Consider the following 17,080-nt stretch of genomic DNA (forward strand, 5'->3'; position numbering starts at 1 on the left):
CGAAACTTCCTGCAGGAAAGTTTGAACTCTTTAACCCCTTAATTGGTGCACTCTGTGCTTTTTAAACTTTTTCTTATGTTTCTTATTTTTCTCATCTCCATCCATCAATTGTTTTACTTGAAACTATTTAAACTATTTAACTTATTTACCCTAAAACTTCCACTCTGTGAAAAACCAAACTTATCTTCCCAAATTAAAGCACATTTAACACAATCGCAGAGGACCTTTAACCCTTCCACTCAGCGGGACTTTTTCAATCTCTCCTGGTCCGACCGCTGTGATGCCAAACCCGGTTTGACACCTAGGAATCAACCCTCCGTTGACTCCCTGGAATTCCTTTTACTTAATCTTATTATTACAGTTTCACCATTTAAGTATCTCAACTGTCTTCCCTCACCTGCCAGTTCAGGGTCTCGGGGTCCTATCCCTGGCCACTTTGAGGTGTCCCAGTCCCTCGGGGAGGCTCTTACTAACCCCAGCCTAAACACCCCAGTCCTCGTCAGGACTGAGTTTGGATTGCCAAATCCAGAACTAATTTACTTCAACACCGTCACCATTTAAGTATCTTCAGTGAAAAGTATGTTACAGCCTCAACATTCAAGTAAAATTATCTTGTGTCAATCAACAAATATTTTTGCGCAATATATCATTTCTTTACCGTAATCCATTATTTCAACCAACAAATATTTTACCCAAAACTGATCAAGACTGTAAATTTAAGAGAAACCAGATATCTATTCCACAACACCACCTACACTATTAGCAGGCAAAAGGAGAATAAATATAGATCTCCTTACCTTTTATTTTGGGTCGACCCTGTGGTGTTGTAGAACAACGTCCGCCTCATAGTCAATTAATTATCCTTTAGTTAGAGCCAAATCCGGGTCACGGCACCAATTGTTGAGGTAGGAAAACTTTACCGGCCGTCAGTTAACTCTTACGTCACTCCTCACCTCTCCCCGACTCTTTTATTTGGCACCCAAAGGACAATCCTCAGTCAGAGATCAGTTGTACGTTTCCACAAGTTTATTAAAACCAATCTGAATTCAGAGAGGGAAACATCACACTTACACGGGTACCTGGAAACGTCTGTGTGTTGTCTCACTGGGGGGTGCGCCACATTACATTTATATACCCCACGCTGCTATGCAGTACACATACACAATCATTCTATCTGTGGATGTCTCCCCAGCAACAGTATCAAAGAAACAGAGATGCATTTCATCATTTAATTAAATAATTGTTTCCCACACGTCTTCAGGAATCTTCAGTGAGAGGAGTACCATGCCTCCCTAATCCACTGCCAGCTTCTCACGATACAGACAGAAAACACCTGCAAGCTTTAACCTTGAATAATAAACACTCATTGTGTGACCACATTAGAAGCTACTGTTTAAGGATTTTTCTAACTCTCAAAAGCATAACTAAAAACTCCTAATAATAATCTATCTATAAGCAGCAAATCCCAAATATATCTTAGCTTTAGCTACTAATGATAAGGCATTTATATTTCCACAAATGTCATGATAATTCCAGCCTCTGTGCGCAGGACTATTGGCGTACTTCCTATTTCCGGTTTAATTCAAGGCGGGAATTTGTGCAGGTAGTAATGGCACTGCCACAGCGCCCTAGGGTGCCAGATCGTCTCCCAAGTCTACTGCCGTTGTTTTGGGGGATGCAAAAGCCGGTTTTCGGCAAACGCTTTAGTTATATTGCCTATTAGTAATTTTTTGTTTTGAAACGATGATGTTATTGCTTATTAAAACGTGTAAAACCTGTAATAAAGTGACATTTACTTGATGGAAAGAAGTGGTTCACTGCTTTAGTGGCAGCTGCCACTAGCTTCCACTGCCAGTATAACCTGTGTCCACATAACTTAATAGGATGTAAAACCCAACCCTGTGGATAAGATGGCTGTGCTGTCTGCCAAACCAAAGTGTAGAGCAGTAACAGCGTTAAAGGTAAAAGCTGAATGTTTCCAATGTTTTACAGTGTGTTGCATATTTGAATTATATACATGTGGATATGCTAGTTTGTCAGTTTGGGTTGATTGAGATTAAGTGCCCAAATGTTAAAAGTTATGTTGACTGTCCATATCTCCAAATAAATTCAGGTAAATTGGAACTAAAACAAACTCATGCCTACTACTGGCAGGTAGTATATTAAATTGCTGTTCAAACACTGTATAAACTACTGGAATCATGTTTAAGAACGGTGTACATTTTTATTGAACATTTCTCCATTTTCCCAGATTAGAGGGCATGACCTCATTGTCTTTATTCAGGCTAGTCAACAGTAGAGAGACTAGCAGTGACACAGAAACCATCCAATTAAATGGATCTTATATCTTTTATTTTCCCTTGCATTTAATTGTTAATAGGAATGATTAATAAACTTTTAATTTGTTTTGTTTAACCAAATAAACAAGGCTTTCCAAATGTAGAACTCAAAAAACAAAAACCTGCTATTCATTTCCATAGTACTCTAAAGAAGCATTTTTTATTTGTTCGAATTCTCAAAAAGCAACTTATAAATCCTCATACAATACCAACAGTGGTGCATAAATACTATTTACATTTATTTAGGTACTGAACTTAATTACAAAAATATAATATATACAAAGGATTTCCACTAAGCCTATTTCATTACAAGTGTTTCCTTTAAAGCAATCTGTTTTAAATGGTATCAAATTTGGTCAATGTCAGGTTACTATAATTTGAAATAAATACCAAATGAAATAAAATACTTTCTCTACTACATTTATCTGATAGCTTCAGATTATTTACAAAATAAGTTATTGACAGATAAGTACATCTAAGAACCGACCCGAGATAAGCTGATGGATATGGATGGATTTACAGCTAAGACTGTCAATGCAAAGAACTGACCGCATTTTCAAGTTTCTTAGAGAATGCACCATTGGCTACAGTGTCAAACCTCATATCTCCATTTCTTGACCAAAGGTCCATTTTGGTAATTTGACAGGAGACAGGCAACTGTGAAAAGTTGGTTTATGCTCCCTGCAATGGAGAGAAGGATACTGGTATCAAAGAGTTTATTCTCTTTAACTCCTCTGATCAACCTCTCAACATAAACTTTGCTTTTTTCTGAATATTATACATCCTCCTCCTGATCCTCCCTCTCTCTATCTTCTAATGCTTTCATGTATTTTAGTAACAAAATCAAGATTTGGTTCAAGCCAAGTTTCCTGAATGCATATAATATCTAATTCTTCTTTAAAATCTTTAATAAATCTTTTAAACTCTTGCAATTAGACGTCCAGCATTCCAGTCTAAGACTGAACTTTTCCTGGCACATCTTTAGGCTTCTTCACTCTCTTTGCAGCTTCTGCATAACTTATATTAATAATGACTTTGACTTGTTCAGTTTCCACTGCTTTTCTCCTTACTTCACATCCTCCATAAGTCACCCTGAGTTGCCCTCCACAGTTACAAGTATCCTTTTCATTTTTACATTCATCATATCCATGCTGCCCTCCACACTTTGGACATCTCTTGTAGCGACCATCAGGTTCCATTCTTTTGGTCGCTTGTGGGTTTGGGCGGATCCAGGTTCCAACGCGCTTACAAACAATATCCAGACTGCCAAATATGTTGGGGAATGCTCCCATTTATTGAACAGCTTGTGATGTTTGATTACTTAATCTACTGAGCTCTAACACAACACAAGACCACCAATAAAAGCTAGGCTTGGCCAACAGAGCGGTAAAAACCGTAGGACCATCCCTCACCCAAACCTTCTGCCTTCTCACCTCTGCACCTATATAACTTTCACCCCACACCGCCACCAGTGGTAGAATGAAATATAGATCAGTGTGTAAACCAGCGTGAAAACACCACCCAAAACAAACCAAGTAAAATAAATCCAACTATAACCCAACACCAAGAACATAAATGGCTCCTACATCTTTGTTTCCCTTACATGCTGCTGTGATAAGTCCATATCTCTGGCACTTATAACATCTTAGAGGAGGAGGGATAAGTGGCCTAACAGGAAAACACATACATCCTACTTTTATCCTTTCAGGAAGAACAGCTGCTTGAAACTCCAACATCACTGAAAGTTTTTCCAATGTTTTGCCTGTTTTGCTTTTAACTGCGTAAAGCGTTTACAAAATCCAAAGAGATCTAGGGTGCGAAACATTAATTAGTGTTCAATCATGTCGAAGGCTTTCAAGAAATCTGAAAATAGAACGAAGCCATCATCTTCTATTAGGTCGTAAACAAGTTATTCAAATACAAGTCGTATGTTGTGAATTGAACATCCCTTAATGAAACCCGATTGTGTGTCTGAGATAATATCAGTGATACCACTTTTTAATTTATTTACATATATATGGGTTAAATATTTTGTAATCATTGTTTGGTGGAGTTATGGGGCGAAGATTGTCAATTATTTTTGGATCCTTTCCAGGTTTGTGAATCAGAGATGTGACTCCTTGCTTCATTGTGGTTGGTAGAATAAACATTGTAGAGATTTCTTTAAGCATTTTGAACATTAGATCTTTTAGATTAATCTAGAAGTGTCTTTAAAGTTACTCATTAGGCCATCTGAACCTGGAGATTTGTCTAAAGCTAAACATTTCAATGCTTTTTCTACTTCCTCCATTGAGATTTCTGCATCACATAAATCTTAAAACACTCATCGACAGTAAGGATTTGTTCTCTAATAGACTCAAAGAGTTTCTCTGCATCTGCATTAGAATAAGAAGAGGAGTTCAGTTGGCTATAAAATCTGAAAACTTTCTTTGAGATCCTAACTGGATCAGTGCATTCCTGATTATCAATGATCAGTTTCTTAATTGTATGACGTTCCTGTCTTCCTTTTTCTAGCCTGCAGAAATATGCTGAACTTCTTTCTCCCTCCTCCCTCCATTTTGCTTTAGACTGGATCTAGGTTTCCCTTGGTTTTATTAATATAAATATTGTCTAATGAGAAGTAAAAGGATTCATTTTTGTCGTCTTTATTTAGTAGTAGTTTTATTACTAATATTGTGTGTTTCTCTTACAATGCCTGCTTCCTTTTGTTTATTATATTACCTTAAGACTTTACTATAAGAGATGGAAATTTGACGTATTTTATATTTTAAGTATTCCCATTTATCCCTGTGATTAGGTAGTGATCAGTCTTCGTTTGTCATCAATTGGTTTTTATATCCTGACACAAAAGGGTCATGTTTAAGGAAATTTGAATTGTTCAGCTTTTAGTGATAAGAATAAGCAGCAAAGACAAGATGATGTTCAGCTTTTAGTGTTAAGAATCAGCAGCAAAGACAAGATGATGTTCAGCTTTTAGTGTTAAGAATAAGCAGCAAAGACAAGATGATGTTCAGCTTTTAGTGATAAGAATCAGCAGCAAAGACAAGATGATGTTCTCTGTAACGACACGTCTGACTCTGAACACTGTATGTTTTCTAAGCCACTGTGATTCTGCAGAGCTGCTCATGGTGATCATTGTCCCTGAGCTTCCTATAAATGTGCCCTAATGACTGTCGTTCCTGTAGGCTGCTATCAGAAGTTGTTGCGGTCGATCCGGTCCTGCTTCATCTGGGCTTTGACCTGCTCCTTCTGCAGCAACACGTGTTCAACGAAGTCTCTCACGGCTCCCCCCCCTCCGGCGTTCTTGCAGGTGTACTTGGCAGCTTGAGCGGCTTCTGGTGGAGCGTCTGCAGGTACTGCGCTCAGACCGGCCAGTTTCAGACAGCTGGCGTCTGCCGCATCGTTTCCTGGGTGAGGACATTTAGGAAAATATTTACACTGAAACACTTTACTGCTCCACCAACAAAACACACCCATTAGAGAGACTGGTTTACTGCAGCTTTAGTTCACCAAACTACAGACTTTTCCAAATGCTAATTTCCAAAGTTCCTTTTAGCCCATTTTAGAAGAATAAATATAAAAGTTCAATGTGGATCTGTGGCAAATGTTTCTACAATGGTCAGGGTTTAAATGTAGAACCTGTAAAAATCAAATGGGCGGATGATCTGGCAGACTGATGGATGGATGAATGAGTGGACAAATACAACCTTTAGGAAAAGGAATAGAAAATGAAGCCATTAAATCAAAATCATTTTCCATTCTCTATCTTTCTTTATCCACAGTTAGTTTAAAATATTTTTGCTGCCTTGTTGTCAGATTTAGTTACTTTGTTGTCAGTTTATAGTTTGTTGCGTTTACATTTTGCTGAACATAAAATAATCCAAGAGTATTGGAAGAAATAAAGTATTCCACCTTAATGCTGAAAAACCAACAACATGACATTTTGACCCTTGGAAGCAATACGCTCTGCTCTCTGGGAAAAGGATGGTCCAATAACAAAGTGTGCTGAGGCTCAGTTGTGCTGGTTGCTGGGAGACCGACGGGCGACAAATCTGTACCTGTCTGGGAGCATAGCTCTGCCTTAAATCATGCTGACTTTAAAATGTGTTTTAGTGAGAAAATATCAAAATAATGATCATGTTTTACTGAAGAAAATGTTTTAACTGGTTTAAATAAAGTTTAAATAACAGCCCAAAATGTTAGAGGCTTCAGTAAACTCTAGACTGGGGTGGAGGTTCAGCTCCCAGCAGGACAAGGATCCTAGACATACAGCCAGAGCTACAAGGGATCGGTTAAAATCCAATATGTCAGCCACAAGGCCCACAGGCCACATTCAGCAAAGATACTTTCATATATTTATAATGCAAGTTTTCACCAGCAGTAAGGGACGCTGTCAAGCTGAAGATGGAATCCTGTCGGCGGTGGTTGGCTTGTGGGACTCCTGAGGTGGCTGACAGGTACCGCGAGGCCAAGCGTGCCGTGGCCCGGGCTGTGGCAGAGGCAAAAACTCGGGCATGGGAGGAGTTCGGTGAGGCCATGGAGAAGGACTACCTGTTGGCCTCGAAGCGATTCTGGTGGAAGGAGTACTTCGAAGATCTCCTCAATCCTGCCATCACGCATTCCCTGGTGGAAACAGAGGCTGGGGACTCGGGGTTGGACTCTTTCATCACCCAGGCGGAAGTCACCGAGGTGGTTAAAAAGTTCCGTGGTGGCAGGGATTCGGGGGTGGATGAGATCCGCCCTGAGTACCTCAAGTCTCTGGATGTTGTGGGGCTGTCATGGTTAACTCGCCTCTTCAACATTGCATGGCGGTCGGGGACAGTGCCTCTGGACTGGCAGACTGGGGTGGTTAAGAAGGGTGACTGGAGGCCTGGTAAGGCCTACGTCAGGGTATTGGAGAGGAGAGTCCGGCCGATAGTTGAACCTCGGCTTCAGGAGCAGCGTGGTTTTCGTCCACACTGGACCAGCTCTATACCATCTACAGGGTACTTGAGGGTTCATGGGCCGGAGGGGGTCTGGTTTGGGGACCAGAGGTTTTCGTCTCTTCTTTTTGCAGATGACGTGGTCCTGCTTGCCCCCTCTAGCCAAGACCTACAGCATGCACTGGGTAGGTTCGCAGCCGAGTGTGAAGCGGCTGGGATGAGGATCAGCTCCTCCAAGTACGAGGCCATGGTTCTCGACCGGAAAAGGGTGGCTTGTCCTCTTCAGGTTGGAGGGGAGTTCCTGCCTCAAGTGGAGGAGTTTAAGTATCTCGGGGTCTTGTTCACGAGTGAGGGAAGAATGGAGCGGGAGATCGACAGACGGATCGGCTTCCACCGGAGGAGCTGGAGGAGGTGTCTGGGGAGAAGGACGTCTGGGCGTCTCTGCTGAGGCTGCTGCCCCCGCGACCCGGTCCCGGATAAAGCGGAAGACTACGAGTACGAGTAAGTTTTCAGTCTATTACGCACATTTCTTTAGTTTTAGCACCAGCAGCTTGTTTGATAAAAGACTATAAATACATATTTAGTTTGACAGTTCAAACATTAATTTCCTTCAAAATATCCCAAAATTGTTTTTTTTAAGCATCAACTTGACCAAATCAGAAATACTTTAAAAGTCCAGGTTTTTACCCATGTAGGCCACATCCTTCCAGTCTAGCTTATTTTTCTCCACTACCGACTGCACATCCTTCAGTGGATCCTCTCCGACCGTCATGACCTTACAGCCAGTCATCTTCTCCAGTTTTGTAATCAGCGATTTCATCAGAAGCTCCTCCTTTGAGATCATCACCACCACCTGGAGAACAGAGAAGATGTGATGCATTATGGGACACAGGTTAAAGCTTCATTACGCCATTGATGAAGACGACAGAGCTGACCTTCACATCGTCTTTCTGCAGCATCCTGAGCCCTGCTGTGTCTCTAGTGTGGATAGAGACCGAGTCCTCTCCAGACACGGACAGAAAGACCTTTCCATCGGTCAAACATCCGGAGACCTTACAGAACATCATGGACACTCCCCGGCCGAAGTAACCGTACCTGTTGGAAGCACAGAACCCAAAAATAAATAGTAGAAAAAAGTACAGCAGGACCTCCTGACAGAAAAATTACTGAAATATAAAATGGAGAATCTAAATCAGAAGGTCTGAAGGTATAAGTTGAAGAATCTGAAATAATAATAATTTCTTTTAGGGGTTAAATCAGTCGAACCATTAAATACAGGTCTCAATTCACCTGAGGACCCTATGCTCTGCCACGGGCCAGTCGATGTCTATGTCGATGTCCACGCTGTGCTGCGGCTCCATCTCAAAGTAGGCGACCTTACCGCCCTGAAGAGAGTCCGACACCAACATCAGAGCAGCTGAATGTTTAAAACTGATCAACACAGTTCTGGTGAAACATCCGGTCGTCATGGAAGTGATTGCCATTCATGTTGAACATAATTTTATTGAACCATTATCAGGGAATTTCAACACCTTACTGCCTGAGCCTTTATTTTTTTCTGTCAAACAGATTTTAAGTTAAATAGAGATTGTTAATTTAACCGTAACAAACATTAATTTAGGTTTTCAGTGTAAAAATTGGTGAATCAGACAAAACTGGGTATAACTCTGACCACTAGATGGCGGCAAAGTGTTTACAATAGATCCTTGGCATGTGTAGAATATCTATTAAGAGGCATTAGTGGTAAATAAACACCACCCTGTGTTGTGGTGTGATGCGAATTTGCAACAATAGTCTACAGGGGATAAAAAACAAGGTTTCAGCGTAACATTTGTTACTCCATGTAGCATTAATTATAAGCACAATTGAACCTTGAATTCTGGATCAATGTGTGTCCACTTTTTGGCAGAGTTCCTTTAAATTGGTTGGTTTCTGGCACAGACGTGGCTTTTAGGCATAGTCTATAAATTTAAAATAGATATAAATATCCGAGTGTTTGGGCTCATTGTCCTGCTGGAACATCCACATGTGTCTAATTTTGACCAACTGACCCCAACTTAGATGTAAGGAAACCGGTTGGCTTTATCAGGAGCCACCAAAGATCAAGCCTGCCATGAACCTAAAGATGCTGCAACATGAGAAGATAATTTTATGTCATAGACTGAGAAGGCGCTCACTACGATAAAAGCCTCGGCTCAAGCACAAGTGAAAACGTGCAGCGGCCCACGTGGACAAGCCATATGTCCTCCAGAGAAAAGTTTCATGGTCGGACGAGACGAAGACTGAGCTATTTTGCCACATTCAGAAGATGTATGTTTGGAGGAGTCACATTGAGGCCTTAAGAGCCCAAAAAGCTGCACCACCTGATTAGCATGGAGGTGGCAGTACCATGGTTCTGATGTATAGCTTAAAGTGGATGACATGATGATGGAGGAAGACCAAACTTCAACTCACTAACCATTGGATGCTGGAAACTTAGAAACAACGGGACAATGATTACAAACACACATCAGGGCAGGACTTGGAATCAATGAAGGAGACTCGATTAGGATTGGAGAATGATCGCAACCTAAACCAGACCAGAAATGTGTGGACTGATGAAAAGCTGAGTCAATGCCAGAAAAAGGCTTCTAGATTAAAATGTGAGGGGCTGAGAGTTAACCTGCATGCTTCCCTTCTTCATGATGATGTCTGTGGTGGCGAAGTAAAACGAGCCGTTCTCATAGAGCTCTCCATCCCAGTCCTGACGCCGCGGACGATTCTTAGGGTCCAGATTCTCCGGCTGAGTGCATTGGTCACCTGGAAAGAAGGAGGACAAACATCTTAGGTTGAAGAAAAGGCGACAGCAGAAGCATTCACACAGAGAACCTCAGATGGAGAACATGTTCTGTTGTAGGTTCTTTAAAACCTACAGCAGAACCGAAACCTGAATGAGTCAAACTGGGGAGGATGAAGTTCATCCTGAAGGTCAGGAGTTTGTTTGACTCACTTCCCTCCTTGACCTCCTTCCAGCGGAACTGGTGTCTCCGGACCACAGAGACGACTGAGTCAAATCTGTCCTCAGTGATCTTCTTCAGGGCCTCCTGTAAGTGCGATGGGTGGAGACACGGAGACGTAGCCTGGATGTTACAGACCACCGTCACGTCTGTGAAAAGAAAAACCATAATCAGTAATTTTCCAACCTGAACCTTTGGGTCACACCGGGGATAAATTCAGTGACAAACATCTTGTGTCCAGGTGAGCTTCTCATACATGGGTTTTTCTCGATAAACTCGTTTATGGTCTCCAGGGAAGAGGAACAGTCCCTGGAGACTTTTGGGCTCCTGCGGTGGACTTTGGCCCCCCAGGATTTGGCAACTTTTTCAATCTCATCGTGGTCTGTTGACACCCAGACACTGAAAACAAGACATAAAAACAACAATAAATATCATAAAGTCAATTTAATTCATGTTTCTTCTCAGTCCAGAATAATTCAATAATATATAATCTCTTACAAAAGCATTCGTACACCTTGAACCTTTTCACATTTACTCATATTGCAACTTGTTTGGGATTTTAGGTCATGTATAACTGTGAAATTGAAAGAAATGGACACATAGTTTGTAATATTATTATAAATAAAAATGTGAGATTTGTGGTATTTATTTACCAGCTTTGCAAATTCAGAGACTGAAATTTACCAAAACGTCTAAACTAAATACAACAAACTCAGTCAGGTTGGATCAAGAAGATCTGCAAACACTGATTTCAAGTTTTGCCAGATTTGCAATCAGACTTATTTCCGAGGATCTAATCCCCTGATAGTGAATTCAGAGAGATGAGGAGGGTTAATATTTTCACAGACACACTTTAGTGTCGGCTAGAAGGTTCAGTTTTGCTCTGATGTTCATCCATTTTTGTCGTGTCTCTACATGGTTTGTGACAGACAACAAATAGAACTTCTTTCTTCTTGCCACTATTCTTGTGGAGTCCGTGCCTCTTTATCGCTCTACAGTGGACAGATTCTGCCACCTGAGCTGGGGATTGTTGCAGAAAACAGTAATTGAAGATGGTGGCTCTTTTTTGTTCTTCTGACCTGCTGTGAGCTGCATACAGTGTACATGAGGCACTAATTATTGCTTCATCATTTGACATCAAGCAGCCAGACCTTGTTCTTTATTTTAAAGTAGTCTGGACCAAGAGTTCTCCAGGATTTCTGCAGGTTTTCTCCCTCAGCTTTAGTGCAGTAACCAGATTTTGTTTGGTTAGGCCTCTTAACACTGGCCTATGAGTCATTCAGACATAAGGAAACTTGAGCAGCATTTTGTTGACACATAAAGGACAACTTGGCAAAGAAACGACATCTTTTCTAGTGATGAAACTATAAAGTTTATTTAATGGATATGAAATGTGTCAGAAAATTCTCTGTATTTTGAATTTAATAAAAAATGTGTTTATTAATAGATTTTGGAAATATATAAAAAAGAGGGAGAGAGAGGGAGGGAGGAGACCAGAGATCCTGTCAAACTTGTCACTCTGACTTTGAATAGAACAGTAAATCCTTTCAACACAGAGACAGCAGGTCTCAAAGCCGGCGAATATGGGTGGACGTGTCTTTATCTCAATAATGCAGGACACCTGGACAGCAGCCAAGGCTTTACATGCATCGTCCTCACCCAGAGGGTTAAGGGTCAATATCAGGTCAGAGGCCTTATTTAGGGAGTAAAAGCTCTGCTTCTAAAATGTTTCTTCAGCAGGACATGTCCAACATTTGGATTAATGTCTCACCGCTGCCACCCGTCAAAGCGAGGACCCAAACCCAGGTAGATCTGAGCTAACTGGGATTACAGGTCACCTCGGTGAACCACCTTAAACTGATATAAAGAGAGACCGAAGTTAAATCTTTCAAAACAAGGACTGAATAAAAGCTTTGAGTCTTTCTCTCATGCAGATTTTATTCTTGTTCCTCTTACTTTATTATAAATAAAATAGAATGAAGCTTTACAATGGAACATCTACTGAAAGCCATTTAAGCTTTACATCTAAGATTCAACACCCAAGATGAAAAGATGGCTGACATGAACACAGAACTGACCCAAAATACAGTGTTATGGATGTATGATTCTGTGGCTTTTTCTAATCTCTTTGCTGCCCTAATTAAATATCTCTGCCCTTGTTGCTTATCTGCTGCACCGCTCACTGCTACAGCTTACACAACATAACTGTTGATTTCACATAAGATGCAACACATAGTCAAAGATAAACTGATACAAGAGGATGACAACCTTTAGGAGGGTTAAGAACAGGCATAGATAAAAGCAGGACTTCATTCTTTGCTCCTCTCGGTTCATCCCTAAGATGGGCTGAGGGGGGCCCGGTACCGAAGGTGAATGTCACTCTGTATCTGTTCAATTATATACTCTGTACACTGATCATTTTGGCATTAATTCTTGATTTTATACTTAATCATTTCTCATTATTTCACAAGGTAAATACTTGGTTTTACTGGTTAGGTCTCGGAACTGGAGAGAAACGGACCCGGTGGTCTACAGGGAGGAAAGAGGGCCAAAAACTCCCATTATATTACAGTGGGGACTCGTCCGACTGTCCAGGATCCAAACGAGACCAACCCTGCAAGGAGAACCCCATATAGCGGCGGGGAACCGAGCCTTCAGTACAGACCGCAGTCATCTCATCAGGTAGGCAGAAATACTTGTTTTAAATATTTGTCTGCAAGGCAGCTGTTAGACAGACGCTTTTACTGTAAGGCTCGGCTCTCACGTCTCTTTTTCTGGACTTCCACTGATCCAAATTTAAGTACGGAGTGACATTCACTTAGTCTATGTTGTTGTGGAAAATGGTGAAAAAGATGAAGAGGTAAAAAGACGTCAGAAATACAGAAATAATGCATGAGATAGAAAATAATCTAGTCCAGGTTTGAAGTGTCTAGGTGTTTTTAACTAGAGTAGATTAAAGATGCTGAATGTAGTGAAACATTAAGTGGAATCGACCTTTAGCCATTTCCTGATTCGGAAGTTAGAATTGGAAACAAACTTCAGCTTCGTGTCCAGAAGTCGGTACATAACGTAGAACCCACCTGTCGAACTTCCCACAGTCAATAGCCGCTCTCAGCACCCAGCCGATGAGGGGGACCCCAGCCAGAGTCTTGATGTTCTTCAGCGGGATCCCTTTGCTTCCACCTCGGGCCAGAATCAGAGCAGCTACGTGTCCAGGATTCTTGGAGCTGCTGGTTCTGCTGCCACCCGGACACGACTTCTTGAAGCTGCTGGTTCCGTCCAGGAACTCATTGTCGTCGGAGGCACAACGTTTTGGTGCAGCCATTTAGACTCTAGCAGACGTGTCAAACTCCAGTCCTTGGCCGTTTTACATTGTTTATTGTTGGAGATAAAACTGGTTATTGATAACTGGAATGTCATGATAATTACAGCCTCTGTGCGCAGGATTATTGGCGTACTTCCTATTTCCGGTGTAATTCAAGCAGGTAATTTGTGCAGGTAGCACTGCCACAGCGCCCTAGGGTGCCACATCGTCTCCCAAGTCTACTGCCGCTGTTTTGGGGGATGCAAAAGCCGGTTTTCGGCAAACGCTTTAGTTATATTGCCTATTGGTAAATTTTTGTTTTGAAACGATGATGTTATTGCTTATTAAAACGTGTAAAACCTGTATTAAAGTGACATTTACTTGATGGAAAGAAGTGGTTCACTGCTTTAGTGACACCTGCCAATAAGTGGCCAGTGGCAACTCCCACTAGCTTCCAGTGCCAGTATAACCTGTGTGTCCACATAACTTAATAGGGTGTAAAACCCAACCCTGTGGATAAGATGGCTGTGCTGTCTGCCAAACCAAATTGTAGAGCAGTAACAGAGGGTTAAAGGTAAAAGCTGAATGTTTCCAATGTTTTACAGTGTGTTGCATATTTGAATTATATACAGGTCCTTCTCAAAATATTAGCATATTGTGATAAAGTTCATTATTTTCCATAATGTAATGATGAAAATTTAACATTAATATATTTTAGATTCATTGCACACTAACTGAAATATTTCAGGTCTTTTATTGTCTTAATACGGATGATTTTGGCATACAGCTCATGAAAACCCAAAATTCCTATCTCACAAAATTAGCATATCATTAAAAGGGTCTCTAAACGAGCTATGAACCTAATCATCTGAATCAACGAGTTAACTCTAAACACCTGCAAAAGATTCCTGAGGCCTTTAAAACTCCCAGCCTGGTTCGTCACTCAAAACCCCAATCATGAGTAAGACTGCCGACCTGACTGCTGTCCAGAAGGCCACTATTGACACCCTCAAGCAAGAGGGTAAGACACAGAAAGAAATTTCTGAACGAATAGGCTGTTCCCAGAGTGCTGTATCAAGGCACCTCAGTGGGAAGTCTGTGGGAAGGAAAAAGTGTGGCAGAAAACGCTGCACAACGAAAAGAGGTGACCGGACCCTGAGGAAGATTGTGGAGAAGGGCCGATTCCAGACCTTGGGGGACCTGCGGAAGCAGTGGACTGAGTCTGGAGTAGAAACATCCAGAGCCACCATGCACAGGCGTGTGCAGGAAATGGGCTACAGGTGCCGCATTCCCCAGGTCAAGCCACTTTTGAACCAGTTTACTGTAAGTGACACTGAATGAGGAACTTTCAGTGTGAGCGGGTGGCACAACACAATTTCAGCTGTCTGCCTCACGGCTTCTGCTGCTGCGATGCAGCTCTGCGGACAATTTGGAAATCCAGATGCCACAGAGTCCAATGTTTTAGAATAAAATGCTAAAGGTCTGTTTTTGGAGCCAAATGGTTGGGTTAATACAGCTTTCATATAACCCTTACATGCATCTACAAAAAGTGTGAAAGGCTGGCTATAATCCGGCAGAGCTAAGGTGACTGTTGTTTGAAGCAGATTTTTTAGCTCTGTGAATGCTACTTCTCCTTCCTTAGTCCATATGATTTTGTCTTTTAATGTCATGTCTTTGCCATAGATCATAGATTGCAAGGGTTGTACAATGGCTGCATAGTCTGGTAGCCATTCTCTGCAAAAATTACACAGTCCCAGAAAGGACATCATTTGTTGTTTAGTTCGTGGTTTTGGGGCTTCTTGTATGGCTGTTTTTCTACTACTTAGGAGGGAACGACCATGTTGTGATAACATATGTCCCAAATAAATCACTTTCTCCTTGCAATACTGCAGTTTATCCCTAGAGGCTTTGTGCCCCGTCTGGTAGAGATGTTTCAAAACTGTTATAGTAGCTTCCTCACAGTGTTGTTGAGTGTCTGAAGCCATAAGAATATCATCTACATACAACAAGACTTGACTATGTTCAGGTACCTCACAGGTGCTCATAGAGTATCTTAAGGCTTGTGTATATACATGTGGACTTTCACTGAAACCTTGTGGTAGTCTGGTGTAAGTGTATTTTTTCCCTTTAAACTGAAAGCCAAATAAATGCTGTGACTCTTCATGCAGTGGTACTGTAAAGAAAGCATTGCTAAGATCTACCACTGAGAAATATTTTTTATCTGGAGTTAATGAATGCAGTAATGTATGTGGATTCGGGACGTTTGGACTCGCATGTCACACTATTTTATTTATCGGTCTAAGATCCTGGACCATCCTCCACTTTCCAGTGCTGGCTTTCTGCACTGGAAAGTTAGGTGTGTTGCATGTAGCATCAGGTGCTTCCCTTAATATTCCTGATTTCAGCATGTCCTGTATTACTGGCTTAATACCCTCTTCAGCTTCTGGTTTTAAGGGGTACTGGCGAACTACTGGCCGTTCTTCAGATATTAATTTAACCTTATATGGTGGAAACCCCTTTATAAGTCCTACATCAGTCAATGATTGGGACCACAGTTCAGGTGGGACAGCAGCTAGGGCAGGATGCATGTTGCTCTCTTTGCTTTCAGCTAGGCCCTGTATCTGTCATTTTGCCTCATCCAAATGTGTCTTTGGATGAACTTTGACTATCCACCCTAGAGTGAGTTTCCAGATTCCTGTGTTAGGATCTACTTTCCAGTCAGAGCTTGTTAATGCCTCATATCTCCCTCTTTCAGCACGCTGTATAAAGTTTTCTAATTCTTTCCACTGACCCCCCACGGGTTTAGTTAATGACAGATGAGGTGTACTGCCTTTAAACTGTTGAAGCTGTCTTCCTGACAGTATGATTGAGGTGGAGGATTTCCCTGTTTTGGGGTCAACATACAGGTGCTGTATGGTAACAGTCTGATTATTTTCTCTGTGAAAAACAGTATCATACTGATAATCTGGCCCTGCAGTATTTTTATATCTCATGGTTACATGGAGCTCAGTATTTGGCATGTACTGTGCCTCCTGGGAAGTTTGTTTTTCTCTGGTTCTCCTCAGCAGTTCTTGAGCTGTTGGTGTGGGGCCTAGATCGAGGGACCAGTAATAATGCGGCTGTGAGAGTTCATTTAGGACTAGGGCATCTTCTTCTACTACAGCTTTCATACCTGTTTCTGTTGATACTATATTTATATGCAACTTTTGCATAAGATCTCTTCCCAACAGGTTTACTGGACCTTTTTGACTTATTAGAACAGGAGCCTGACAAGTAAGTTTTGTCTCAGGTTCTGTTATTGTTACTGGTGCACTTAGGTAATGTACCTCTGATGTGCCAGCTGCTGATCTAACATGCACTGCGGTGCTAGAATATTTTATTCCGGGTGGAGGTTTAGTTAGCACAGTTCTACATGCCCCTGTATCACACAAACAGCTATATACTTTGCTATTTATTATGATGTTTTTATATGGCAAATCTTGCGTCCTACTTAGTGCTATAAGTTCTAATGCTGCTTGT

At 41.4% G+C, this 17,080-nt stretch overlaps 1 protein-coding gene across 2 annotated transcripts in view; it reads right to left on the reverse strand.

Moving 5' to 3' along the window:
• Window positions 1-13,783, reverse strand: part of LOC124880456 (N-acylneuraminate cytidylyltransferase-like) — a 30,294-nt gene extending 16,511 nt beyond the window's left edge. The window contains exons 1-8 of one of the 2 annotated variants that reach the window (XM_047385575.1): window positions 13,338-13,783; window positions 10,514-10,656; window positions 10,251-10,406; window positions 9,924-10,060; window positions 8,552-8,646; window positions 8,197-8,356; window positions 7,949-8,114; window positions 5,498-5,746 (exon numbers count right to left, since the gene is read on the reverse strand). In XM_047385575.1, the coding sequence (XP_047241531.1) occupies window positions 5,532-5,746; window positions 7,949-8,114; window positions 8,197-8,356; window positions 8,552-8,646; window positions 9,924-10,060; window positions 10,251-10,406; window positions 10,514-10,656; window positions 13,338-13,582 (1,317 nt within the window). In that variant the 5' untranslated portion in view covers window positions 13,583-13,783 and the 3' untranslated portion in view covers window positions 5,498-5,531. Of the gene's footprint in view, window positions 1-3,610; window positions 5,747-7,948; window positions 8,115-8,196; window positions 8,357-8,551; window positions 8,647-9,923; window positions 10,061-10,250; window positions 10,407-10,513; window positions 10,657-13,337 lie in introns of those variants that run through there. The other variant, XM_047385574.1, reaches the window with a different exon arrangement.
• Between the last annotated feature and the right edge of the window lie 3,297 nt (window positions 13,784-17,080).

This window comes from Girardinichthys multiradiatus, chromosome 14, assembly GCF_021462225.1.
Source record: "Girardinichthys multiradiatus isolate DD_20200921_A chromosome 14, DD_fGirMul_XY1, whole genome shotgun sequence".
NCBI lineage: Eukaryota > Metazoa > Chordata > Actinopteri > Cyprinodontiformes > Goodeidae > Girardinichthys > Girardinichthys multiradiatus.